Here is a 24547-nt window from a genome sequence, read left to right as displayed (position 1 = left end):
AGAAAATAGTTCCTACATAAAACTGCTCACAACAAGGTCTGTGGATTATCTTGACTAAGCGGGTCATGATTTCTGGAAAGAGACATTGCTGCTGAGTTTGTCTTTGGAGCTTTGAGCACGACATGCTGAGTACCATCTAGCTCCACGATATCAGAGAGAAGGCAGACGTCTCTGCAGCCAACTCTCGGCAACTCACACCAAAACAATCTAGACTGACAAAAAGCACTACAGGTAAAGGGAAAAATATGTCTTTCTGATTTTGGGGTGAACTGTCCCTGTACTCAAAAACATTACATTTCACTTGCAAGAAAAAAAGTGCAAGTTTGGATGCAAGAATAAATGGCTTGTTAAGATGGACGTTATTGATCATGTGTCAGTGGAGGTGTTGTTTGAACAGATGCTGTGTTTCTGCATGGGGACAGGTGTTTCTTACCCCCTCTGCTCTCGCTGTCCGCCGGCTTCACTTGGATCGGACGGTTCATCTGGAAAGGCAGAGGCCACATGGCATGGTCAGTTTTAAATATACAACAGGGGTAGTGATCATCAACACAAGAAAACAGGGAGAATTAAATGAAGGGAATTTATATATGCTGGCACTTAAGAAAAATGAGGCCACTGCTGTTTTGCAAACTGCAACAGATGAGGGTCATGTGTACTGACTTCATGTAACCCCTCAAGAAAGGCTATTAATGCTTTAATATGACCTAACATATGCGTGCATGTATGGATGTTGGTGAGCGTGGCCTGTGCTCCAGCCTCCTACGATCCCACACTAACTTCTAATTTCTGCCAACTCCACTCCAGCAGACCACGGCTGACACCGATATGTGTGACGTTACATTCACAGTGTCGCACAGTCTCTCTCTGCGAGTCTCTCTCAGAATCTGCTCTAATCCTGCCGTCTATCGTTCCCTCTCCCCCTATCACACAAAACCAGGAAAAGCACACACCCACGCGGGATTGGGGAAGTGATAAGATTAAGAACACTCGCCGGCTAATCTGGATTACAGGAGCACGCAGCAGCAGAATAGTGAGAGATTCTGAGCCTGACAGAGAGACAGAGATGAGGGTATACAGGGTTAGAAAGACGGAATAATATCTGGGGGAAAAAAAACAAATAAAAAAATGACAGAGAAAAGAGAGCACACAGAGAGATTAGGCGACCTTTTCATAATTCATCAAAAGACAAGCTGCTGAAATGCCATTTTTTTTCTTTACTTCTCCACAATTATTATCCTCCTCACTATTTAACAAAACCCCCTATATGAAATTGTGTGCGCATAAGAGCTTCGGTGCCTTGTCTTTCAAATGTATAGAGCGCAGTGAAAAGAGGTATTAAGTGAAATAAAGAAAAGAATGAGAGGGCAAAAGGGAGAAGGTTGGGATTGAGAGGGATTGAGGGGAAGGGAAGGAGCATATGGAGGAAAGGATGGAGGTGGGGGATGTGTGTGAAGAGGAGGAGGATGAAAGGGGAGGGTGATGTCGGCGAGGAGTCGAGGTGAGAGCAACAGAGTGACACTCTGTTAACTGTGGCTTAATGAAGGTCTTAATTATGGAGCTGGTGACATTTCAGCCAGTCACTGATCCTGTGTCACTGATTGATCTGCTGTGATCGGTCACCAGGAGACACTATTGATCGACGCCACCGTCGCGCTCCACCGCCAGGACCCGCATGCAAAAACACTGTCGCCTTCCACACCACCGGCGTTCCAAATCACCGGCTGTAAAACCAGCAACACCTGCTGCAGAGGGCCCCCGTGTCTCCTCAATGAGAGCGACCAATTGATTGCACCAATTAATGGGATGATAGAGGAGATGGAGGAGCAAAGTCTCAAAACCATCTTCCAATCAGTCCAGCAAATGTGGGCAACTGCTCCTGCACTCAGTGAATAGTAATTGTTGTTTAAATTATCGTTTTGTTTGCAGTGAAGGTAACATCTGAGCCCACATACTAAAACTTGTGGTGTTGTAAGGTTATGCGGATAACAACTATCACTTGTGTTGTCAAAGTTTGCAACTACACCCATCACACTGTGAGCAACAACATGGAGCATATGAAGGAAAGGATGGAGGTGGGGGATAAAAACTTGAAAATAAAAGTATGAAAATGTCGAGTCATGACGGCCAAAATAATGAGATGCACAACATTATCCTGATAATAATCAACATATGCTGAAAACACTTAAAAGGGAACTAAAACATACTGTAATAACCTGACCTTATATCTAAGACACAAGTATTTTTATTGCATCACAGAGTGGACACACGTCTTTTTTAGTGAACATCTTTTTTAGTGAAAATGGCATCATATCTTTCAGTATAAAATATGCCAATGATTGATAAAGATCTTGGTCAAACAAACTCGAGACTTACGCCCAAGAGACTGCTGTTCTTCTCCCGTGTGAAACCAGAAGTCAATTGAGTTATTTTACTAACAAAGTAGTATGCTAGTATGTGTAGCATGCTAAGCTCGAGACATATCACGTGACGTTACTTTAGAAACATACTCTTTATAGGCTATACAATGATGCTTTTTTTTTAAACCTAACCACATGCTTTTGTTGCCTGAACCTAAGGGAATAAGTTTATTTTGAAAAGACAATATATGTAACATGGGTAAATTAATATGCCGTCCCTGAGAGTGCTAACCTGACGCTGGAGGGGTACCTAGATCATCATAGTTTGACATGTAGGGCCACTGGCCAAGCATCTGTATTTGACGAGCGTGGAGTATGTGTTGGACCTATCCGCCTCAACTTCCACCCATCCTATCCAGACTTTCTTGTTCTTTATACATCGGCTTTTGCTTGGAGCGTCAAAAATGTTGTCTCATATCACTGCTAAAGGGTGCGTCTGTGCATTGGTGTCTGACACCGTGGGCCACTGACAAACCGTCACTACTTGACCAGTTGGGAGTGACACTGTGTTGGATCTTTTGCGTTGCGGTACATATGCAGCCTGTTTTTCCAGAGTCTCTTTTATTGTCTATTATTGTTGTTGAGACCGGCAGTCTCTTTGGGTGCTGCTGGTAACAATATTCACAATTATACTGACAACAGAAATTCACCACAATCAACTTCTCGTGAGTGTTTTTTTTACCGCAATCTGCAATAAAATCGTACATCGTCCCATCCATCACAACGACCAGAAACCTGAACAGAAAGCAATGTTATAGTTTTATTCCTTAGAATTTCTGCACTCTTTTGCTGCCCATTGAGATTTATTGTGTATTCTTACCTTTTAGACTCACTGTATATTAAGTGAATATCAGAACTTTGCTGTATTTTCCATACTCCTACTCTTTATCTGCACTTCTATATCTAATTGTGTATTTGTGTCCATGTCATAGACATCATTTAAAAAAATACTGAGGTCAACTATTAAGCTGTTTTTCATGAAAAAAACAAACAAACTATAAACTAGTAGACCTGTGTTCACAATTTGATCAGTATTTTAACTCCTTTGTCTCTCTTGGTCACATTCATATAAACTCATAATGCTCTCTCAGCTTTTTATGCACTTGATTTAAATGTGCAGTTGATATTTGATGAAAAAAGTTATGAACTGTAAGTATTTTTGAAAATACAAATGCTTAAAAATTAAAGTGTGGAGGCAAAGACAGCAGCTTTAAACAAATATAATCAAAGCTGGCAGCTAGGAATACATCTTGTTTTCTTTACTGGTCAGATGTAGCACTTGGGAGAGTTTTCTTTTAACCACAACAAAAACTACATGGTCAGATATTAAAATATTAAAGTTATTGTTTTCACATACATTTATTTTTGTGTTTTTTCCCACACCCATTATTCACCAAATGTGAAAGTTATTTAAGTAAACTGCACCTTTGTTTGCTTAAACTTCAAAAATAAATACTGACAACGAGAACTCTGTGTCGTCGCTGGGTGCTACATCTCTGCTATACACCGAGAGTGATATAAATTCTTTCACCACCTACAGCAGAGCCAGACTCAGAATGAGATTAGATGAGTTGGTTTTCTAATGCAAAGACAAGAGGTAATTCCTGGTGAAATAAATTGTAAAGGACTCAAAGCTGATGCCACAACCTCATGGCAGCAGTTTAATGTGACATCTTTGATTGATAGCATGTTTGACTGACGCCTGTAAAAAATGCCATGGCCCATATTTCACTGCAGGAAGACAAACAACGATGGCCGCGGTGGTGGCGTTGATAAGAAGAAGCGCAGCAGATGGCTCAGGAGATTGGTATTAGAATATACAAGAGGGAAAACAGTGAGAAGTGGAGGCCATCGAGGCTGTGCCACTTCACATCGGCACGGCAACCGGCCCTACTTCTCTGACGAAGACCGCGCTTGCATGGCCATCGTCATGACAACCCCGGTGATGAGAGCCCCACATCAGGTAAACAAGGTTGCCCTGAACGACGTGCGGAAGAGAGGGTGAAAAACAAATGAGGAGGACAAAGGGTGCTTCTAGGTCGAGAGATGGAGGGATTAGACGTGTGTGTGACGGAGGGAGGGAGGAGGGGGAAACAAGGAGGAGAGGAAAAATGACAGAACAAAACCAAAAAAAAAAAAAAAAGATGGAGGGATGGGGCGCTTGTGCCTGTTGAATGTTGGCGCTGCCTGGAGAGCAGATGCAGGAGCAGGGAGAAAAATATCTCCCTCTAAGCCTAAACCACAAACGTACACTTTACAGTAATTTGCTCTCTCCCCTCCTCCTCCCCCTCCTGTTGCTCCCCTCCCCTTTCTCTCCCAGGCTTGTTTACAAAAACAGTCCCATACTGTGCACAGACAACACACACGACTAGGCAAAACCTGCCTGATCAACAACCCATTTTACCAGTGTGCTTTTTCCTATTTGATTTTTTCTGCCTCTTGCGCTCCATCTCCAAACACACGAGATATAATATACAATCATCCTCCAACTAAACACACATTCATTGTTCCCACACACACATGCTCTGCCTGCTCCTGTCGCTCACAGCAACATCTACACATACTTAATCTTTCCGCTCTGTGATGCCGCAGGGGGATTTTGCTAGGATAATGCGATATTAAATCCATAGATTATCCAATCAAATCACAGCTCGACCCCTTCGCCATAATGCATGACCCCCCATAACATTAACGTCCGTATACACTCCCATGTAAATGCATTTTCATCTACGACGGCAACCCAAATGTGTTTTAGATAGAGGATCGTTTACAGTCGGAGTGAGTAAAGCATATTGGTGATGATATTTTTCTCTATTATGACCCAGCAGAGCAGATGATAATCTCTATACTCTCACAGCTCCAGTGTTGTTAAGTCTAGATATAGCAGGCGGCTGCTGCTGCGTGAGGGTGACACATTTCTGTCGCCTGTTTTCTCTCCAATATCAATCCATTCTGCCTGTCTACCCTGAAAAGCAGCCACTCTGAATGGTAAATATATCAGCGGAGACCATCTCCCCTGCTCTTTCAAGAACATTTATGGGTGGGGCGGGGGGCACAAAGACAATTTTCCGTCTTCGCCTCCCCTCCGCTCCATCACACAGCGCTGGTCATTGCATCGTGCCGGTCGCCTAGCAACCTGGCATCCCTCGTCCCCGCCGTCTCCAGGCAACGAGACCTGCGACCGTAATCAACCTGCCACCTCCCGCCTCCCCTCCCCTCCCCTCCCTGTTCTGTTCCTCTCCTTGTCTCTGCTGCTTTTGCTCCCTCGCTTCTCTCCATCCACCTCCTCCTCGTCGCAAATGCACTTAACGCTGGGACGCACTTGTGAATTCACCCGAGGGAAAAGAACAAGCACAGGTGGAAATTGGTATATTCACAGGCAAAAAAAAAAAAAAAAAGGGAAAAAAAAGGAGATTTATTAGACGCAGATGATTGTGAGCTTGCACAAAGAGTGGGAACAAAGCAAAGGCAGAAATGCACAAGTACGGTCTGTTAATGTTTCCACACGTGGATGCACACACACATGGGCGGGTGAGCACACAAAGCACAGAGAAACCTTCTCCTGAATTCAGCCAGTCGCTAAATCATTCAAACACAAAGAGACTGACAGCACAGTGCTTGTACAGTTCAATAATATTTAATCAATAATCCAGTCTTCAGTGTCAAAGCTGCTTCCCCAGCGCTGTCTCCTTCTCCTACAGGGTTCACTAGTCTGTCCACTATCAAGGCGAAGCTGACAGCTCTCGAAGCTGACATTTTTTTGTCAGACAGCCAACGAAAATCCCTCAAAGTGGAGAAACTGAATATCAAAGAGTAAATTTCTAACAACACTCTAGTTGACTCTCAATTGTTTTGTCTCTTCTGACTGTTAAATATTCATGTCAAGTGTTGTTTGACTCGACTCAGTGGAGCAGAAGGGGGAAAAGAACTGAATCACGGACACATTTCTGTGTGTGTGTGTGTGTGTGTGTGTGTGTGTGTGTGTGTGTGTGTGTACAGATAGGGTCCATGTCCTACTTTTGTTTTGTTTTTTGTAACTTTTTTTAATTCGGGCATTGGTTTACACACTTTAACTCCACCGTAGTCCAGTGTATGTGTAGTTCAAAGAGCCCTAATGAGTTTTGTGACAACAGCCTCTTTCCACTTTTCTGTGTTTGCCTGACACACACACACACACACACACACACACACACACAGACTCCCCAACCCCCCGAAAACACACAATTTCTCAGTAACAGATGTCTGTATTTAAGCTGATAAACACACTGCCTCAATGCACCTCCAACCCCCTCCACCCTTGCTGCCACCCACTGTTCATTATGTCAAACTTTCATTCATTTCTTCCTCCCCTCCTCCACACACTCCCTTATTGCCCCCCCTCCTCCCCCTCCTTCATTTATCCAATTTCTCTTTAATTCACACCCATTTACCACCTCTATAAATCCAATCTGCATTCATCATTACAGTTGCCCCAGAGTGACGTACAGAGGACGGACCCTCTTTTTGTTGTCAGCGCCTGTCCTGCATCGTTCCCGCCACGCATTGATATGCATGCATATGTAAATGAATCGATGCATGAATGCACACTTAACTCCAGATAGATTCATCAAGTGAACACAGTCGCTCTAATTGCTATCATCATCATCCCGGCAACTCGCTGACATCAGGACGTGGCTACATATGGAGGAGCTGCTTTATCCGCTTATTGTCAGACACACAAAATAACATTTTACAGCAAGTTACATACTCATGTTCACATCATGGCAGCATGTTTTAGGGCCACAGTGAACCAAATCTGAGCATCTGCTTGTGCATTTTTTTGCCTTGTTGTGGGACCTATTCAGCTTTTCCGTATTTTCTGTCATTAGATAATGTTACAGTGTCAGATGTTCATATTACATGTGGACAGAGTTTGAAATAATGAGGTAAACGTATGTAAAAGTAAACCCTATAAAGGAAAAGACCCTTCTGGATTCCCTTTTTCAAAAGTTTTGGTTTTATTTTCCTACTGTTGAGACAAGATGATGCAAGATCATGACAGATTTTTTTTATATGGTCATCTTCTCCAGGCACATCACACCTATTTTAGCATCTCTACATTGGCTGCCAGTACGTTTTAGAATTGATTTTAAGATTTTATTGATCACTTTCAAATGTCTCAATGGTCTCGGTCCTAGTTATATCACCGACCTTTTAACATCATATGCTCCTACTCGCACTTTACGTTCCTCAGGCAAAGGCCTTTTATGCGTCCCAGAGTCCAGACTGCAAACTAAGGGGGACAGAGCATTTTCAGTCTGTAACTTCTCACTTTGTAACATATGTTTTGAAAAGTACTATATAAATAAAGGTTATTGTTGTTATTATTATTATTATTATTATTATTGTTATAACATTGCCTACACTTCTACATGAAACTATGTGCTAACATCAGAGAAACATGACATCTTGGTTGCCGCTCTTGTTATTTTCTCAAAAGCTTGGATCATATCCTTGCTGAAACAGATCCGGTTGCATTTCAAAGCTTTTATTTGTGACTTTTAATGGAAGAAAGTGCTGCTTTACTCTGTCACAGTCATTCCCCAGCTGCAAGTACACTGCTCCATGTAGCTACATGCTAACATCAGGGAAACATGCAATCTTGGTTGCTGAGGTTGTTTAATTCTCCCTGATTTTGGATCATATTCCAGCTGAAACATGTCTGGTTGCGGTTAAAAAATGTTATAGGTAAGTTGTAGGCACAGTCATACCCCAGCTTCAATTACACTACTACATGTAGCTACATGCTAACATCAGGGAAACATGCAATCTTGGTTGGCAATTTTGAATCGTATTCCTGCTGGAACATCTCCTGTTGTGATCATTTTGGTTTAAAAGCTTAAATTGGTAATGTTTCACGTAAGAAAGTGTTGCTATATTCTGTTACTGTCATACCCCTGGCTGCAACGATGGTGTCATGGATGTATAAAGAGAACTGGATACAGGGGGATAACATAATTTAATCATGTGGCTTTTCTGTGACTTCCCAAATGTTATCAAACTGAATGGATCACAGTCTGATGGTAAAACAAGCCACTTTGCAGCCATTGTGATGCTCAAAAAAATGTATCTAGAGATTCACAGATGTCTGTTTTGCAATGTATGTCTATGGGAAAGTCTTTTTGGGCCACATGGCAGCACATGACAGATGTAATTTCACTGTTTGGCCACTACAAAAACTGGCTTCAAAGCCCAGTCTACTTCCTGGGGGTCTGGACTGTGCAGAGACGCCAGGATACACAAAAAAAAAAAAAAAAAAAAAAAAAAAAACACACCCTGAAATGTTGACCAATAAGAGCAGATTGGGATTTTTTAGGAAGGGGTTTTAAAGAGGACGTCGCTAAAGCAGAGCATCTTAGACAGAAGGTGAACAAAGGTGTTCAAGCACAGACAGTATGAGGAGAATAAAGTGGTTTTTTTTTTTGACTGTTAAAGCATGAAAACATGTTCTAGTAGAAACCCAAAACAAAAGAATGAAACTGAAAATGAGAAAAATTTGCCAGTTTCTATCTATTTATCTGTTGTTACTATAAAAAAGGCTAAAATGCAAAGATTTAACAAGTGATAACAGGTGCATAAAAGGCTTTTAACATCACCTTGCAACTGTTCATGGCCCACGTGTCTCCGCAGCAGAACATTTGCTCAAGCATTAAGGGCACAATGCTTTGGCACTACAACTTCCCATCTCATATCCTGCGTAAAAAGCCTGGGCTATATTTAGCATATGCATTTATTTCAGACTATTGATAAAACCCCTCTGTCTGCTCCGTCTGACTCCTTATGGCTGAGTAAATGTCAGGCTTAGTCAGATGTTCCACTCAAAGAGGGCTCTTTCCTCTCGTATGGGCAGCTTAAACACAGGAGGCCTTGCAGCTCAGATTTTACTCTCCCTCACACACACACACACACACACACACACACACACACACAGCAGATAATGAATGAAGAAACCTGAGAGGAGCCTATAATAAACCCAACAACTTCCATCCACCCATCCATATCTTTGGATGTGTACCCTCCATGGAAACACATGCACACAAAAGCAAACAGACTTTCACACACAGCCACACACAGCCGCACACGCACGCACACAAAAGCACACACATCCTTCATTAAACCGTGTTAGTGCGAACACCTGCCCTCCCTTCCCCCGCTGCACATGCAAATATACACCAAACACACACACTTTCTCACTTGGGCACAGTCGCACTATTAAATTCTTATTGCATTTAGAATTAACAGTGAGGCAAATATTAATTCTGGTAAGTGAGTGCTGATGAGGGGCAATATATTATGTCTCTGCTGAAGCAGATATGAGCTTCAGGGCTGCAACTGACAATTATTGTCCTTATCGATCAATCAAAAAGTTAAACATTCTGGGAAACACGCTAATTTGCTTCTTTTCTGAGAGTTAAATGGGAAGATTGACACCTCTTTCGTGTCTGTACGTGAAATATGATGCGACAGTCAGCAGCCTGTTAGCTTAGCATAAAGCCTGGAAACAGCTAGCCTGGCTCTTAAACAAACTAGATAGAACATGTTTATTAGTGGGGCTCTACTGGTAGATGGATTGTGATAGGTTTGGATGGAATCAGGCTAGCTGTTTTCCACTGTTTGCTGTTTATGCTAAGCTAAGTTAGCTGACTGCAGCTTCATATTTACCAAACAGACATGACGGTTGTATTGATCTTATATCTAACTCTCAAGAAAGCAAATTTCACGAAGCTTTCGTTCAACCTCCTGATTATTTTCTCAATTAATCGATTGAGCGTTTGGTCTCTAAATTAACGTTACCACAGAAGCCCATGATCACCCAGTTTGAACATTATCACACCATTAAATTAGCGTTATTACTGGTTATCAGCCTCATAGATTTGGGTTAGCAGGGCCCTGCCACACCGACAAGTATGTTTGGAATACTGTTATCAGCATATTACAGAGCCGTGTTTATTGTTGTGTGCTGACAGAAGAAGTCAGCTGAAGTAGCGTTAATATAAACAGCGAGACAGTCCAAATGGGGAGGGTGGTTGAGGTGGTGGATTAGTCAAAAACAGGACTTTCACCCAGGAGACGGTATCTGTGTCCCGTGTGAAACCAAAAGGCAACACTGACTTATTTTAAGTAAGTGACATACATCACATGGAGTACGTATTGTTATGAATGGGACTTATATCACATATGCTACAAAAGGTACTTATTTAAAGCCAAAGCAACTAACCAAGGGTGTGTTTGTGACACCAAAATGAGAGCGAGGCTGTTCAAAGAAACAGAGCATTCTGTCTCTACACGAACTAACCAACATCACACAGTCACTCCACTAGGTGCTCTGCTGCTTCGTCTCCCCAGACAGAGGGTCCAGAGTCTATTCTGCCGCTCCTAACGTGTGGTGTTCTGAATAACCGCATGGTGCATTCCAACAGCGCTCCAGTATGCACTCTGGCACTCAAAGTGAGTATTTCCAAACACACCCCATGTAGTCTTTGCGCCTAAACCTAACAACAGTAAAAGTGACACGTAACAACACTGCTCCAGATGCCAACAGTCATTTATTATGCTGAAAACAACATTCTGAACCTACTCGTCAACGTTTCAGGACCATTCTAACTCATATCCACAATGCTGGAAATCACATTGGAAGGATAACATTCAGCGGGTGCAATGGTTAGCCTATGTCCAACAGTCCAAAACCCCAAAATTTGCTAGGCTAGTACAGTCTCGGAGTCCATCTGCTATCAGTCTGACGACAATAAACCTCTGGAAATATTTCTGGTTTCAGTGTATCCAGCGGATATCCAGTATAATGGATACGTGGGCCAAGACTTGCTCTTCTGTGTGCCAGTCATTGTGACTGCTGCAATTTAGGTTCTGGGTAATCTCTATATACAGATACTTGCAGATAAATTCAAAGACAGCAAATAAAAATCTAAATTGTCATCAGATAGTCGATGGGTTCCGAGATGGCATTTCAGCCAATGCATTTTGCCTCTCCACAAGGACTGTTTATCAGGATGTAACCAAAGCCAGCTAAAACATGATTGGTCAACACTACTTGGACTACAAACATACTACAAACAGAAACCAGAACCTAAAATCTTGCCCAGCTGCCTACAGATTCTGTATTCACGTGCAGATATGTGTCATAGAGTTTAGACTAAATGTGGTAAATGTATGATCATAAAAGAAAACAACAAAACATAATTCTATAAATACTTGCTGCAAATGAATGATGAAAATAGCTGCAAATTCATTTTGTCCAATGACTTTAATGCCAAATAGCAACATGATGAAATCATTAAGCTTAACAGTTATTTATTTAAAATTGTTTTAATTTAAGTTTGGTTTTGGAAGATGTTGTATAAAATGGATTCTTTACAATGCAGCATAACTGGATGTTAATGTCTCTCTGCGAGCCTCACAACAGCTGACTTGGCCAGACGAACTGGCCTGATACAGCGCACAGAGATAAAGCGATAAGAACAGAGGGGATAAGAGTACACGATGTCCAAGTCGGACTGAATGTGAGTACCTCCGACCTCCATTTCCACACTACCTCTCAGAGTGAATCTGGATTAATCCTCCTGCCTTTTTCCAACTCCAACCATTCTCTCACTTTCTTCCCTCGCTTTCGGCTGAATGTGCTTTTGACACTCTTCCTCCCCCCTTTCACTTAGAGACTCTCACCTGAAATTAAACACAAGGCCAGGTGCCACTCCGAAACAACCATCTGTTCGCCCCTGCCTGACTTCTTTCTTTCTGTTTCTTTCTTCTTTTCCATTGTCAGCAGAGACAAAAAAAAAAATCAGTAAAACAGCAAGGAGAAAGAAAAAGCCTGAAGACTGACTCTTATTTTCCAGAGAGGACAAATGCTAACAAAAAAGCAGTGCTGAGTGTTAATGACATCCTTCAGCTTTCTCTTCATTCAGGTGTGCTTTCATTTGAGCTCTCAGTCCAATAATTGCTTTCATGTTATTTCTTTTGTATCGCCCCAACCATGAGATGCCAAAGTCAATTATTCTTTGGCAGTGCAGGTGCAATTAGATGACAATTACACCACAGCTGGTAGCAGGGGTGGGAAGCAGATCTGGTCCATGTGGGCGTGTATGGAGCTAATAATATGGTTTTCATCTTTTTTTTTTTTTTTTTTGGCAAGAGAGGGGGAAGGGTAGGGAAGGATTGAGAGAACACAGGGGGGTTTAGCTTGTTCCACACGGCTTAGAGGTAAGAGGTTGTGAGTAGGAGAGCCGCTGGGGTTGAAACACAGGGGGGAGAGAGCTTTAGCATTGGGGGGGCATCGGACCCTGCTGATCCCCTGTGAGAGGTCAGGAGGGTCACGCTACTGTCACGCTAACAATGGGATTTCTTTTGTTGCAACCTTAATACCAGTCTGCTCCTTCGGAGTGTCTTTGTGTCCCCCAGTAGCCCCCTGCCTGCTACTACAACAACCTTCTGCTGCAACAATCAATAAGTCAACACTTTTAATAATTGAATAATAGCTTATTTATCAAGGCTCAAGCTTCTCAAAATGTGAGGGCTGGTGCTTGTGTTTTCTTTAGGATTCAACTACAATAATTTTCAGTAAATTAGTAATTGTGTTTGACTATTGCATGTCTGAAAAAAGTAGAAAATGCCTAACACAATTTTCCAGAGTACTACGTCATGTCAAAGATATTTTGGTTTTATTAAGATAACCAGTTCGCTATTATTCAAAGGTTCAGTGACTAGGATTTAGGGGGATACATTTGCAGACATGGAATATAATATAATACGTTTTCTTTAGTGCATAATCAGCTGAAAATCAGGATCACTGTGTTTTAATTACCCTCCCAACAATGGGAGCGGGTCCTCGTCTATGGAGTCTGCCATGTTTCTACAATAGCCCAGAACGGACAAACCAAACACTGGCTCGAGATAGGGCCATTCACAGTTTCTGTCAGCCACTGAAACGAGCCCAAACAGCATCACAGAAACGCTGATTTTTAACGTGAAACTGCTTCATTCAGTATTTTTATTGGTTTAAATCAACCGGACGTTTGTTTTGGAGAGGAGGAGTCCTCTGCGAATAACCAGGCTCCCAGTAAAAACCACCTGAACAATGAACACTGGAGGAAATATAACCAGAAGATTAGGTTTAGCATGGGAAAAGTTTTAGCTAGTATACTACTAAATTTGACACACTGCTCCTTTAAGACAAAGAAAAGCAGCACATCCTGACATTTTAGAAGCCATAACCTGATGCTTGAGAAATTACTCAACCGCTAAATCATAAATAGCTGCCTATTTTTTTTTTTTTGTTGAATGACTACTTGATTAATCGACCAATCTTGACATTTTTAAAGCAAAAATGTAACAAATTCCTCAGTTCCCAGCCTCTCCACTGTGAATGTTTGCTGGTTTTCTTTGTCTTCTATGTCATTTAATTGAATATCTTTGGGCCTTTGACTGTTCGTAGCATAAACACAAGCAATTTGACCACATCATACAGATTAATGAATGTTTAATGAGATTAATCGATACTGAATATGGTCATTGGGATCAGCCTTACACTGTTCATCAGCTTCTCTACTCTTTCCTCAAAAACTACTATGACCATTTGGGAGGGGCTGGAAAAAAAGAAGTGCATGATGTAGGTTTCAACAAAAATAACCAAAAAGGAAACAGGGGTAAAGCCTTGTTAGTGAAAGAGGAAGCAGCAGCAAGTCTGGGAGCACACTCTGTCTCAGTAATTCCTTGCCTTGTCGCCTTGTCTCTCATATAGTCGGTTATTATAGAGACGCGGCTGTCACGTCATATTTAGCTCTGGAAATGTCATTTGGCAGCACACCTGCTGCCTGGCTATGCTAATAAAGCTAGGTTTAACTTTGATTAGAATTCAGAGGGAGAGATGGATGGAAAGAAGGGAGAGAGAGAGAGAAGAGAGACAGAGACACAGAAAGGAAGAGAAACATCAGAGAGAATAAGAACTGGCAAAGTCACTCCAGCAGCGAGCCTCATAGCTGTCTCTCTCGACCCGTGACATGTAGCAAGATGACTCATGCCTTAACTGGATGGATATGTCTGGATGCATCACATATGAAACATAAGAGGGAGAGCAGCCTCTGACCTTTATTGCAGCGTATCAGCTAAAGGGGGAAGTCAGGCCCGCATGTCAAACTTGGTTAATTTTCCTGTGTCACTGCATGTCCACGTGTCTGTGTGGTGCATTCAGATAGCCTAGCATGCCAGTTATTCTGCTCCCTTTATTTAGATATACATGTGAGCTGCTGAGAATCTTGAAAAGACACACTCACCCCTGGTAGTGTCTTCTGCTCGTGCAGTGCATTCTGGGCTTTGAGGGCAGACTCACGTGCACAGTATGTCAGGAAGGCACATCCTGGAGACAAAAAGACTAAGTGTTAGAAGAAGGAGTGTTCCTAACAACTGATTTCTCTCACATTTAAACAGAAACTTAGACTAATCGATCAGTCTTTAAGTAGAAAAAATAGTCACAATTTAGCACAATTTAATCTGTAAGGTCAACAATTATTGTGCATATTGTGGAGCCACTTTTAAAATCGTTAATTACATTTTTTAATAACCAAATTGTATTTTAAATGCTGCTGAAATGTGATACTTTGCACCGTGCATGATGAACATTGAACATTATCTTTCAGAACATGACAACAACTCACTGAATAAAAGTCATATAGTAATAATAATTTCAAAAATAAGTTTAACCAGCTAGTATCTCTGTAGCTGACTGGCGAGGGTAGCATCCTTGAATCGACTAGTCAACTGATCGTGTGTATCCCTATTTAGAGGTATGGTTGGGAATCTATAAGCACCTCACAACTCAATTCAGAGGGCTACGATGGGATTATATTTTTGATTTGTATACATGATTTATTTTTCTTCACTGTGTAACTACTTGCTACTTTCAAAGCGTAGCGCATTTGTGATGATACAGAAGTAAAATAAACAAATTAAATCACTTTCATTATCTTTTATAAATATAATAGTGGTGACAAATGGAAGAGATGTGTCAACTGGAAGGTTACAGTTGCCAACATATTTTCCAGCAGTGCAAACAACCAACTAGAAAACAAACAAAGTGTGCTGACCCACTTATAGTGACCAATTTGACCCAGGTCGAATTAAGCGATTATTGTAACCAATTTTTTTTTTCCATTTTCCTCATTTCTCCTGCAGATTACCATCTATTTGACAGTTGTATATTTATTACATGATTATAAAGTGATGAGGGGCATCACATGGGGGCATTTTGTGACTGGCCATTATCAATCCACTTGACAAGGGCGGTTTCAACCAGAGGAGCTCATTGGTTTTCTGTCTCCATCACTTTATGTGTTATAAGGTGCCTTTAGGAAAACAATCCGCTACTCTAAGACATTCATCCTGCTATCAGGCTACTAAACAGGGCTGCACAATTAATCAAAATATTATTAAAATTGAAATATGGCCAAGTGCAATATCCAAATCATAAGAGCTGTCACGTCACAATGTAACATTATAAATGTGGCACTGTGGTACGACAGAGATGCCCTGTGCTATAAATCATATTCCAGATATAAGTGAACATGCTTGTATAGTACAGACCAAATCAAAAATCACATCATCATAATTTTTGTATTTTTATAGTAAAAATAAAATGCAAAAAAATGCCATTCCCACTAAAATCCAAACTCATATCGCAATCACAAGATCTGTCAAAATAATCGCAATGTGATTATTTTGCATATCGTGCAGCCCTACAACTAATGCCAACAGGAGTCATTTTAAGTGAATCAAGTGAATTGCTCTAGTCTACTTATATATTAATATTATATTTACATATATGTGTGGAGATGATCATTTAAAATGACTTTTTAAACTTGTTTTTTTATATCCCGTATAACAAATTATTTCATTTGTTTATTTTCTGTAAGCGCTTATCCTGCTAGGGGTCGCTGGGGGGCTGGAGCTTATCCCAACTGACATAAGGCGACCAAATGTTGTTGTTTTTTTAATTTTATTTTATTCATTTTTCCCTGGTATTGATCTATGAAGTCTATGCTGACCTGTGTCTCAGACGTAAAACTGCCTCAACTGTGAGTCTTTTGAGTTTTTGAATGCTGTATGTAAGGTATGGACTGGGCAAAGCTGTAAATGAATTGTCCTCCTGGGACTAATAGAGTTCACTGAACTGAACTGAACTTTCTTGTTGTCTCGTTTTAGGCAATGTGTCAGCAAGTTTTTCATTTAGAGAAAATAACTTTCTTTCTACTGTCATGATTTTAATGTGCACACAGCACCAGCACCAGCACCAGCTTTGATCCATATAAGCCGTTGATCACTGTAACCATGATCACTTTACCGGCTTCCACTGTGGTAAATTAGCACAGACGTCAGCATGTACTGTTCTGACTCAAATGATAATATAAAACGTTGATATTATTCAGTAGTCTAGCTTAGAACGTAGACACAATGTACAAATTTGTGTCAAGTCCCCAGGAACAGTGGCAGCCTTTAAGAGACATGTTTAGCCGCTGCAACATTCTGTCTGGAGCCTATATGACACGCCCATGCAAACCGCGCCCACCACTAGTACATGACGAACCAACTAACTTACTAATACCACGGTTGTTTGAACCCTGCAACACCACCTTGTTGTGAATAAATATGAGGCCAAGCGTAGCAATAAACTACATTAAAATTCATTATAAATGAAAACATAATTCACCTTACAGGTAACAACATGTAACTTTCACCCTGAATTTAACCACCTCTCCTTTAACACTTCATAGCCAGCTAAATGCTAACTTTGCATATTCTAAAGGGCCTCTGCCTCTGGATCAAGGGGCAAAGGACACTGATTGTGGACTGATGTGTAGGCATGATGGGCGAGTCACGTAACTGCTCCAGCCACAGATATACCTAAACGGGCTTTGAAACCAATTTCACATGGTGGCCAAATCATGGAATTACAAGTCCCGGCTCAGGTGGGAAGTCTCTGGTGCACTTGCTTTATGTGCCCAACAATGCGGAAGATCTGAATGTTGTAACTTGTAAGTCAATCAGTTCTCTTTATATATCCATGGTTTATGTTTGTCATGTTTCACCATCCAGTTGGTTCAGCCATAAGGAACGTAAAGCCTAGTCTTCCAATTTTGCTCAGCTGATCATAATGTCAAGAATTGGGGTTTAAATTTCAGATTATTGACTTTCCAGCATCAAGACAAAATCTCTAAGGAGAGAATCCCGATGCATCTAACAATCAATTTTTCCCCATCCCTTGTTAGAAGATCAGGGAACTTTAAGTCCATGTATTTTTAATATCAGATTCACATGCTATATATAATGTGTAGATGTTACTGTGACTTAATCTCCATTGGCCATTTGCCCTGAATACCTGCAGGCAGAAACATGCTGCTGGAGTTTATTGTCCTATTATTAATCTGCCATTTGATATATGTGCTTTGGTTTTATCTTAACAACAGTTCTGGGTCAGCATTAAATTTCTAAAAATGCCTCCTGCCTTTAATCAGGCCATTGTTATTAAAATGTATTTAAAGCTGCATGAAACAGAGACTTAAAAAACTAAAACAAAAACAATAAACAACTGCCATTTTGTTGAATAGTTCTCCCTGTAGCACTGAAGATCTATGGGATAATTAAATCATAATACCTAGAGACTATTCAGACACAAGCAGTCTGAATGAGTATTTAATATCATGCTGGTAAGGCCAAATGTATGCAGTCCCACATAATAGAGAAAGGCCTTCATTAACCTTTAGGGCTCCCACAAATCATGAATATGTAAATGTATGCAGAATAGGTGTTATAGGTGTTAGAGGACTGATACCACCTGGCCTATACGTCTCCCAAATGACTGATGGTTTATGTGGATTTATAAAAGCCTTTGTTTTTTCTGCACTCAGATTTGCATTAGAAATGACAGTAAAGAGGGTTGTTTAGCTTAGATCACTTTGACTAGCTGTAGTCCATCTGTCGAGCAGGAGTTTGAATGTGTTGTGACTTTACTTCCTAAATATGAGAAGCCTGTTCACCATGTGACGTGCACGAGTAATGGGTGACAATGTGCTTACAGATTGACTGATATCTCCATGTGAAGCCAATTATAGACTGACAAAATACTATTTTTGAGATTGATCTTAGACGTCTACCTTTCTGGTCATGACAATTTGAAAAAAATGGAGAGAGCTGTGCAACTTTTTTTTTTTTTTAAATTCCAACAGTCTTAAATTTTTTTCTTGCAGTTTTTAACTGTGCATCAAAACGTAGGCGTGCAGACAAACCTCCCAGCATGCACCATGGGGGTCTCATGAACATAGTCCTCATTTCAAGTATCTAATTTTTGTTTTACACTGTGCTCAACAACACATTTCAGTTGCTGTTGTAGTTAGTTAGCTCACCGAAGTGAATGCATGTTGACCGACTGAAGGGCTGTTGGTGAGCGTCTGTAACCCTAGTTTTTGCGGTGTGTCCCGCACCTTTGCACTAGTCAGTCCTTGCTGGCTTTTTTCCAACCGATTTTGCATGTGAAGTTTAAGACACATAAAAACTACATCAAAGAACAAGTGGCGATGAAGGCTGACTGTTGCGTCATCACACGTTTCTCAGCCAAAAAGCTGCACTTGAACACACCACAGAGACTGCGGTAGTCTGTATTCGTCATTCAGAAAGGGAAACTGGAGGACCGATAAGTCGGATTCAAGACACTAGTTAGCCAGTTGGTACATCAACAACACAACCTAATTTTGTAAGAACAAATTGTATTTATCATGCGCTAGAGAACAACAACACAAACTCTTACCAACTGTTTCTGCTAAAGAGCTCAATGACTAATAACATAATCTTAGACCGAATTTGTTTTGAGCTCATGGCCTCTTGACTTTAGCTCTTTGTTTACTTTCCTCACTTCTGTTTCCTCTTCTCGTGCGCTGAGCTGAACCCCCAGTCAGAGTGATTTCACTCACCGACTCCGGCTCCACTATCTCCGATGTCGATTCAACACACTGAATCGGCTGAAAAAAGCTGACAAGGAACGACTAGTGCCAAAGATACGGGAAACTCCGCAAAAACTAGGGCAAAAGACGCTCACTGATGGTCCAACATTGACCAACAGCTTGGTGTCTCAGGTGTGTCACCTTTAAATCGGCAGCAGAGATGACGGAGCCCGTTGCTGAATAAAATCACTGTGACTGGCAGTTCAGTTCAGTGCACGAGAAGAAACAGAGGTGAGGAAAACAAACAAACAACTTAAGTCAAGAGGGTGTGAGCTCAAAACAAATTTGAACAAACAATGAGCTCTGTAGCAGAAACAGTTGGTAATTGTGTTACTGTTCGCTAGCACACTGTAAATATCCTTTGTTTCTTTCAGCATCAAGTTGTGTTGTTATTGTACTAACTGGCTAACCAGTGTCTTGAATCTGTCCTGTCGGTTTTCCAGTTTCCCTTTTTAAATGACAAATCATAAATGTATAATCATATCTAGATACCAGATCCAAACATGGTGCCTATTCAGTCCAGCTGAGTCGCTCACCTGGCGCATACGCCAAAGATTCTAGCTTACTAGCTTATTTATGCAGTATGTGGCCCACTGAATATGCGCAGTAGTGTTTCTTCCACTGGCCCTAACTGCGAGTTCTTGCTCAGCAGATAGACTTAACATTGCAATGATGTCACAGATCTTAAAATTTATTTTCTCAGCTGTAGTATTATTTCGTTGCAATACCGTGAGTGGCCACTGGGAAAAATTGGAAGCAGGGCTGAGCAGCGTTCCTGGGTGCCTGTGACAAATACAGACTATCGCCACCTGCAGGTATAAAGAGTTATTTCCTCTCAAGCAGACGCACCACATACATGCTAGTTGGCTGTTAGCTGTAGTCTTTCCGCAGTGTTCAAATGCAACTTTTTGGCTGAGATGCAGGGAACGTGAGGTGACTAAACAGTCGGCCTTCGTTGCATCTAGCTATACAATGTCGGTTTGGTGTGTTTGGGCCTTATGAGTGTACTGGACATTTATTTGGGAGTTGGTCAGAAAAAAAAGTGTCTCCTCTTCTTGTCTCAGTCAGGACACTGAACTTCAAACTGCAGTATGAAAACACACAACCCAGTCTCCTACAAATTCAGTTTGTTGTTACTAAACTGCTTTCTTCTTATGTTCAGAGACACTGTCTCTGTCAAGTAACGAAATACTACATTCATGTACCGCATCCGCTTTGGGAAGATGACACGTATACTAAATGCAGAATCTTGACAACAGAACTTTGGTTCACATCCAGACTCCTGTCTTAGGGTTAGGCAACAAATGCACTTTAGTTGAGGTACATGTTACTAAACATTTTGCTGACAGGTTAAGTATCAACATTTTTCGACTTCTGAGGTATGTTACTTTGCAACATTTCCTCTTTATGTTAATAGAAAACATAACTTGCTCAGCATTTCCCTCAGAACGTATTGGCTGTTTCAAATTAGTCGTATATAAAAGTAATTTCTAGGAGATAGGGCTGAAATACAGTGATGCACTCTTATATGTGGTCATATCTGCAGCAAACAAAGGAAATCACCTAGTACAATCTGAATAAATGGTTTGCCTTAACTTACAAAAACAGTTTTAGTGAGGTGGATTAAATTATGCTGAGTCAACCTTAAAGTATTTAGAGTCATTTTAAAAACGTTATGCCAAGGTTGATCAATACTTCAGACAGTCCATGTGTAAAATATCAAATACTTTCGTCAGTCCATTAAACGTGAGAAGCAAACTTTTCACAAACTGTGACTCAGGTTCCTTTCTTAGATCATTGGTGCTAAAAATCAGGTTTCTGCCTCACAGGAGTCCTTTAACCGTCTCCAGAGGGACAACAGCTAAATGAGGAATAGTTTAACCTATCTGATATTTACTGAGAATTAAATCCTAACTGGAAGACATATAACAGTAATATTGTAATAACAGGCTTTGCTCTCACTGTTATCTTCCCACATAATGAATACTAAACTAACAATATTTTTCCCCCAGACGAGCTCCTCGGACAAAATCTTATCAAATGGAAGCTCTTGGCCGTTTCTCCCTCACCTTTGTGCATCCCTGTGTATTTGTCTTTTATCACCGTCAACTCATAGATCTTGCCAAACTGCTCGAAGATGGGCTTCAGGTCCTTCTCCTCCAGGTTTCGGGGTATCTGCCCGATGAAGAGCTTGATTGCGTCAGGCTCCTTCATTGAGAAGTCTGGGGAGGCATAATAACACACACACACACACACACACACACAGTGAGTGGAGGAGGCGGTCAGGAGGAGCAGACAGGAGCCTGCAGGCTTAAATTCACACTGCACAGGAGGTGCAAACAGGAGGCCGGGGATGGAGGTGCAGATGGGAGCATTCGGTGGGAATGAGGGGCTGAAATAACAGTTTCTACACCCTTGGAGACATGATCTGATGGTGGATTTTTAGGAGTTTTGAACATAGATATCACATTAAAACCCAAGTAGTTGCAATATAGAGTAAGATATTAACATATTAATAAGTAAAATTCTAACTAAGTAACCTGAGGCTACTCACTGTTCACTGTCACACATTCATTGCAAGAGCTACTACAAATTCTAAAGGAATAGTGATGTCATTTATTTTTAGAGGAGATTATATGCAATTACACACATATCAATTGTATAATTCCAACATCTGCAGCCACTATTTTGTGTTTTATTTGAATAAAACACAAAATAAAAACACAGTAATTTCAGGAAATTAAATTATAATGTCATAACTTTCAGAATTTTTGCAGTGCATGGACATTAGGGATCAGTAATCAGGATTCATGACACAGATGTGTCTTTACCTGACATAAAAATGATTTAAAACACGCATGTAGTATTGTAGTAAATAATAGTACACACTATTCTCCTTCCTCGCGCTGATATTTGGTCGAGGCCGCCTATATTCAAGCCCCCTACAGAAGCATGACAGTGTCAACACAGCTGGAGACCCGCGCTCTCTTTGTCAAGACATGGGTGACAACAACAATGACCTGCACATAATTTCACACATTTGACCAGAAACACAACAAAGAGTTTTTTTAAAAAAATAAAACAAATCATACCTGTGGTGTTGTTCGTGGCAAAGAATCGGCGTGATCAGTGGCTGCCTTTCTTCTTCCCCCCGCTGTTATTTAGTTATTGGATCTCAATTATTCAGTTCATTTGTCTGTAAGAGCGTCTTTGAATCCTGTAACAAGTTAGGCCTGCACCCCCCCTATAACAACACAAGTAACATCCAGCGACGGTCCTTTATTCGGCATGAGCGTCTTTTTCTAGATCTGCTTGTTGTTTTTTTCCTGACAGATGCTCCGTGATTTTTTCCCCCGTTTCAAATAAATCTGATATAAAAATAAACAAATCTCTGTCTCTCTCGCGTTGCTGAATGGAGAGTGTTGTGATAGATGAATTTCCTTCAGTAGACCGTGGGGAATTGGCAGTCTGGTTGGTTGTCCTCTCCCTCTCCCTCTCTGTGTGTGTGTGTGTGTGTATGTGTGTGTGTGTGTGTCTGTACTCCTTTGACGTCGTAAGCCGGTGTCTCCCTCCCTGTCCATCTCAGCTCCATCCCTCCTCCCCTGGGCTGTACGAGCCGTGATGTCTGCCGCCAGGGACCGTCGCTAAACTACCAGCCCTGTGACTGCCGGAGAGGCAGGAGGAGGTGATGAAACCTCAGTCATGGCTACAAAACGTGATGCTGAATGTTCAATTGTATGTTGGAACTAATTTCCCTATTTGTGATAAATGATTAAGACACTGAGGTTAAGTTTAATAGTTAATGACTTGTGTGTTTGTGTGTATTTTTCCTTGCGTAAAATATAAAATGTCACAAACCAAAATAAATTGTCCATCACATTTCCCAAAGTCCAAGCGGATACATTTATATTGTTTGTTTCATTTGACCAGTGGTCCAAATCTTCAATGTGTATAAGAAATAACTAGCAAATATTCACATTTGAGAAGCTTGAGCCAGTGCTGTTGGCATTTTTACTCAAAAAAAAAAAAAAAAATTCACTCAAATGATTAATTGCATATCAAAATAGATCAGACTTGGAGATTTTATTTTATTTTTTGATGCCCTAATATCCAAAACAAATGCAAATCATTCCTTCACCAGATTGTTCTTCAGTAGATCATACTGTACGCCATTTTAATTATTTTATATTTATCTCTTATCTCTACATATTTCTGTCCTTGCACTGTTGCTACATCAATTTTTTCCCTCTGGAAATCAATAAAGATTTATCTTATCTTAAACTATCAGAACAGGTACCTGTAAGTTTAAAAATACCTACTATATATTTTTAAAGGTATACTATGCAGGGATTGTCGGTTACTGTTTGCAAATAGTATTGCCAGCAAAAGTGAAAGTAAAAGCCAACCCCCTTGCTGTATTTGCGTTTTTTTCTGTGCTGTGTCCGCATTTTTCATAGTTTCCTCTGGGACGCATGCTGCTTACGGCCTGGCACCTGGTCACTACCTTTTTATAAAGCCCTGACCTCACTCGCTCTGTGCCCAAGAACGTCCTGACCACAGCAAAATAAGAAGAAAATAAGAGAATACAGGCAGAGTGTGCAGCAAAATACACTGCTACACACTTCTAGTGGTCATAAGTGACGATTGTAAGGAAATATTTTTGTATAAGTCTTTAGTGTTTTCGAAAAATCCTGCATAGTATACCTTTAAAGTTCCCTGATTGTTACCCCCTTATTCCCCAACTTCACTTTGGTTCCCTATTGGTACATTACGTACTAGTACACTACATATTAAATTTTGTTTTCCCTAATTCTACTCAGCTGTGTGACTGTCGTATACATTACAGTCCTGGCTTGCAGCACCCATTTGTGGCATTTGATGTTTACAATTAGGCCTGCAACAAGCAATTATTTTCACATTTTGAATAAACGATTAATTGCATAAAATATAAAATGTAACAAAATAAAATAAATTGTCCATCACAATTCCCAAAGATTAAGTTGATATAATCATATCGTTTGTTTTGTTCAACTAATGGTCCAAAACCTGAAGATATTCTATTCACCATTATAGAGGACAGAGGAAACT

The 24547-nt window shown here is 40.8% G+C and overlaps 1 protein-coding gene across 5 annotated transcripts in view; it reads right to left on the bottom strand.

Moving 5' to 3' along the window:
* Window positions 1-24547, bottom strand: part of celf3a (cugbp, Elav-like family member 3a) — a 49152-nt gene that overhangs the window by 17201 nt on the left and 7404 nt on the right. For 3 of the 5 annotated variants that reach the window (XR_013493572.1, XM_078175647.1, XM_078175648.1), the window contains exons 4-6: window positions 21529-21681; window positions 14744-14826; window positions 434-482 (exon numbers count right to left, since the gene is read on the bottom strand). Coding sequence is in view for 4 of the 5 variants with exons in the window: in XM_078175647.1 (XP_078031773.1) it covers window positions 434-482; window positions 14744-14826; window positions 21529-21681 (285 nt within the window). In the remaining variant the exon portion in view is untranslated. Of the gene's footprint in view, window positions 1-433; window positions 483-14743; window positions 14827-21528; window positions 21682-22551; window positions 22996-24547 lie in introns of those variants that run through there. The other 2 variants (XM_033636986.2, XM_033636988.2) reach the window with 2 other exon arrangements.

This window comes from Epinephelus lanceolatus, chromosome 16 (assembly GCF_041903045.1).
Source record: "Epinephelus lanceolatus isolate andai-2023 chromosome 16, ASM4190304v1, whole genome shotgun sequence".
Classification (NCBI taxonomy): domain Eukaryota; kingdom Metazoa; phylum Chordata; class Actinopteri; order Perciformes; family Serranidae; genus Epinephelus; species Epinephelus lanceolatus.
This window is presented reverse-complemented; position numbering and strand designations above follow the sequence as displayed.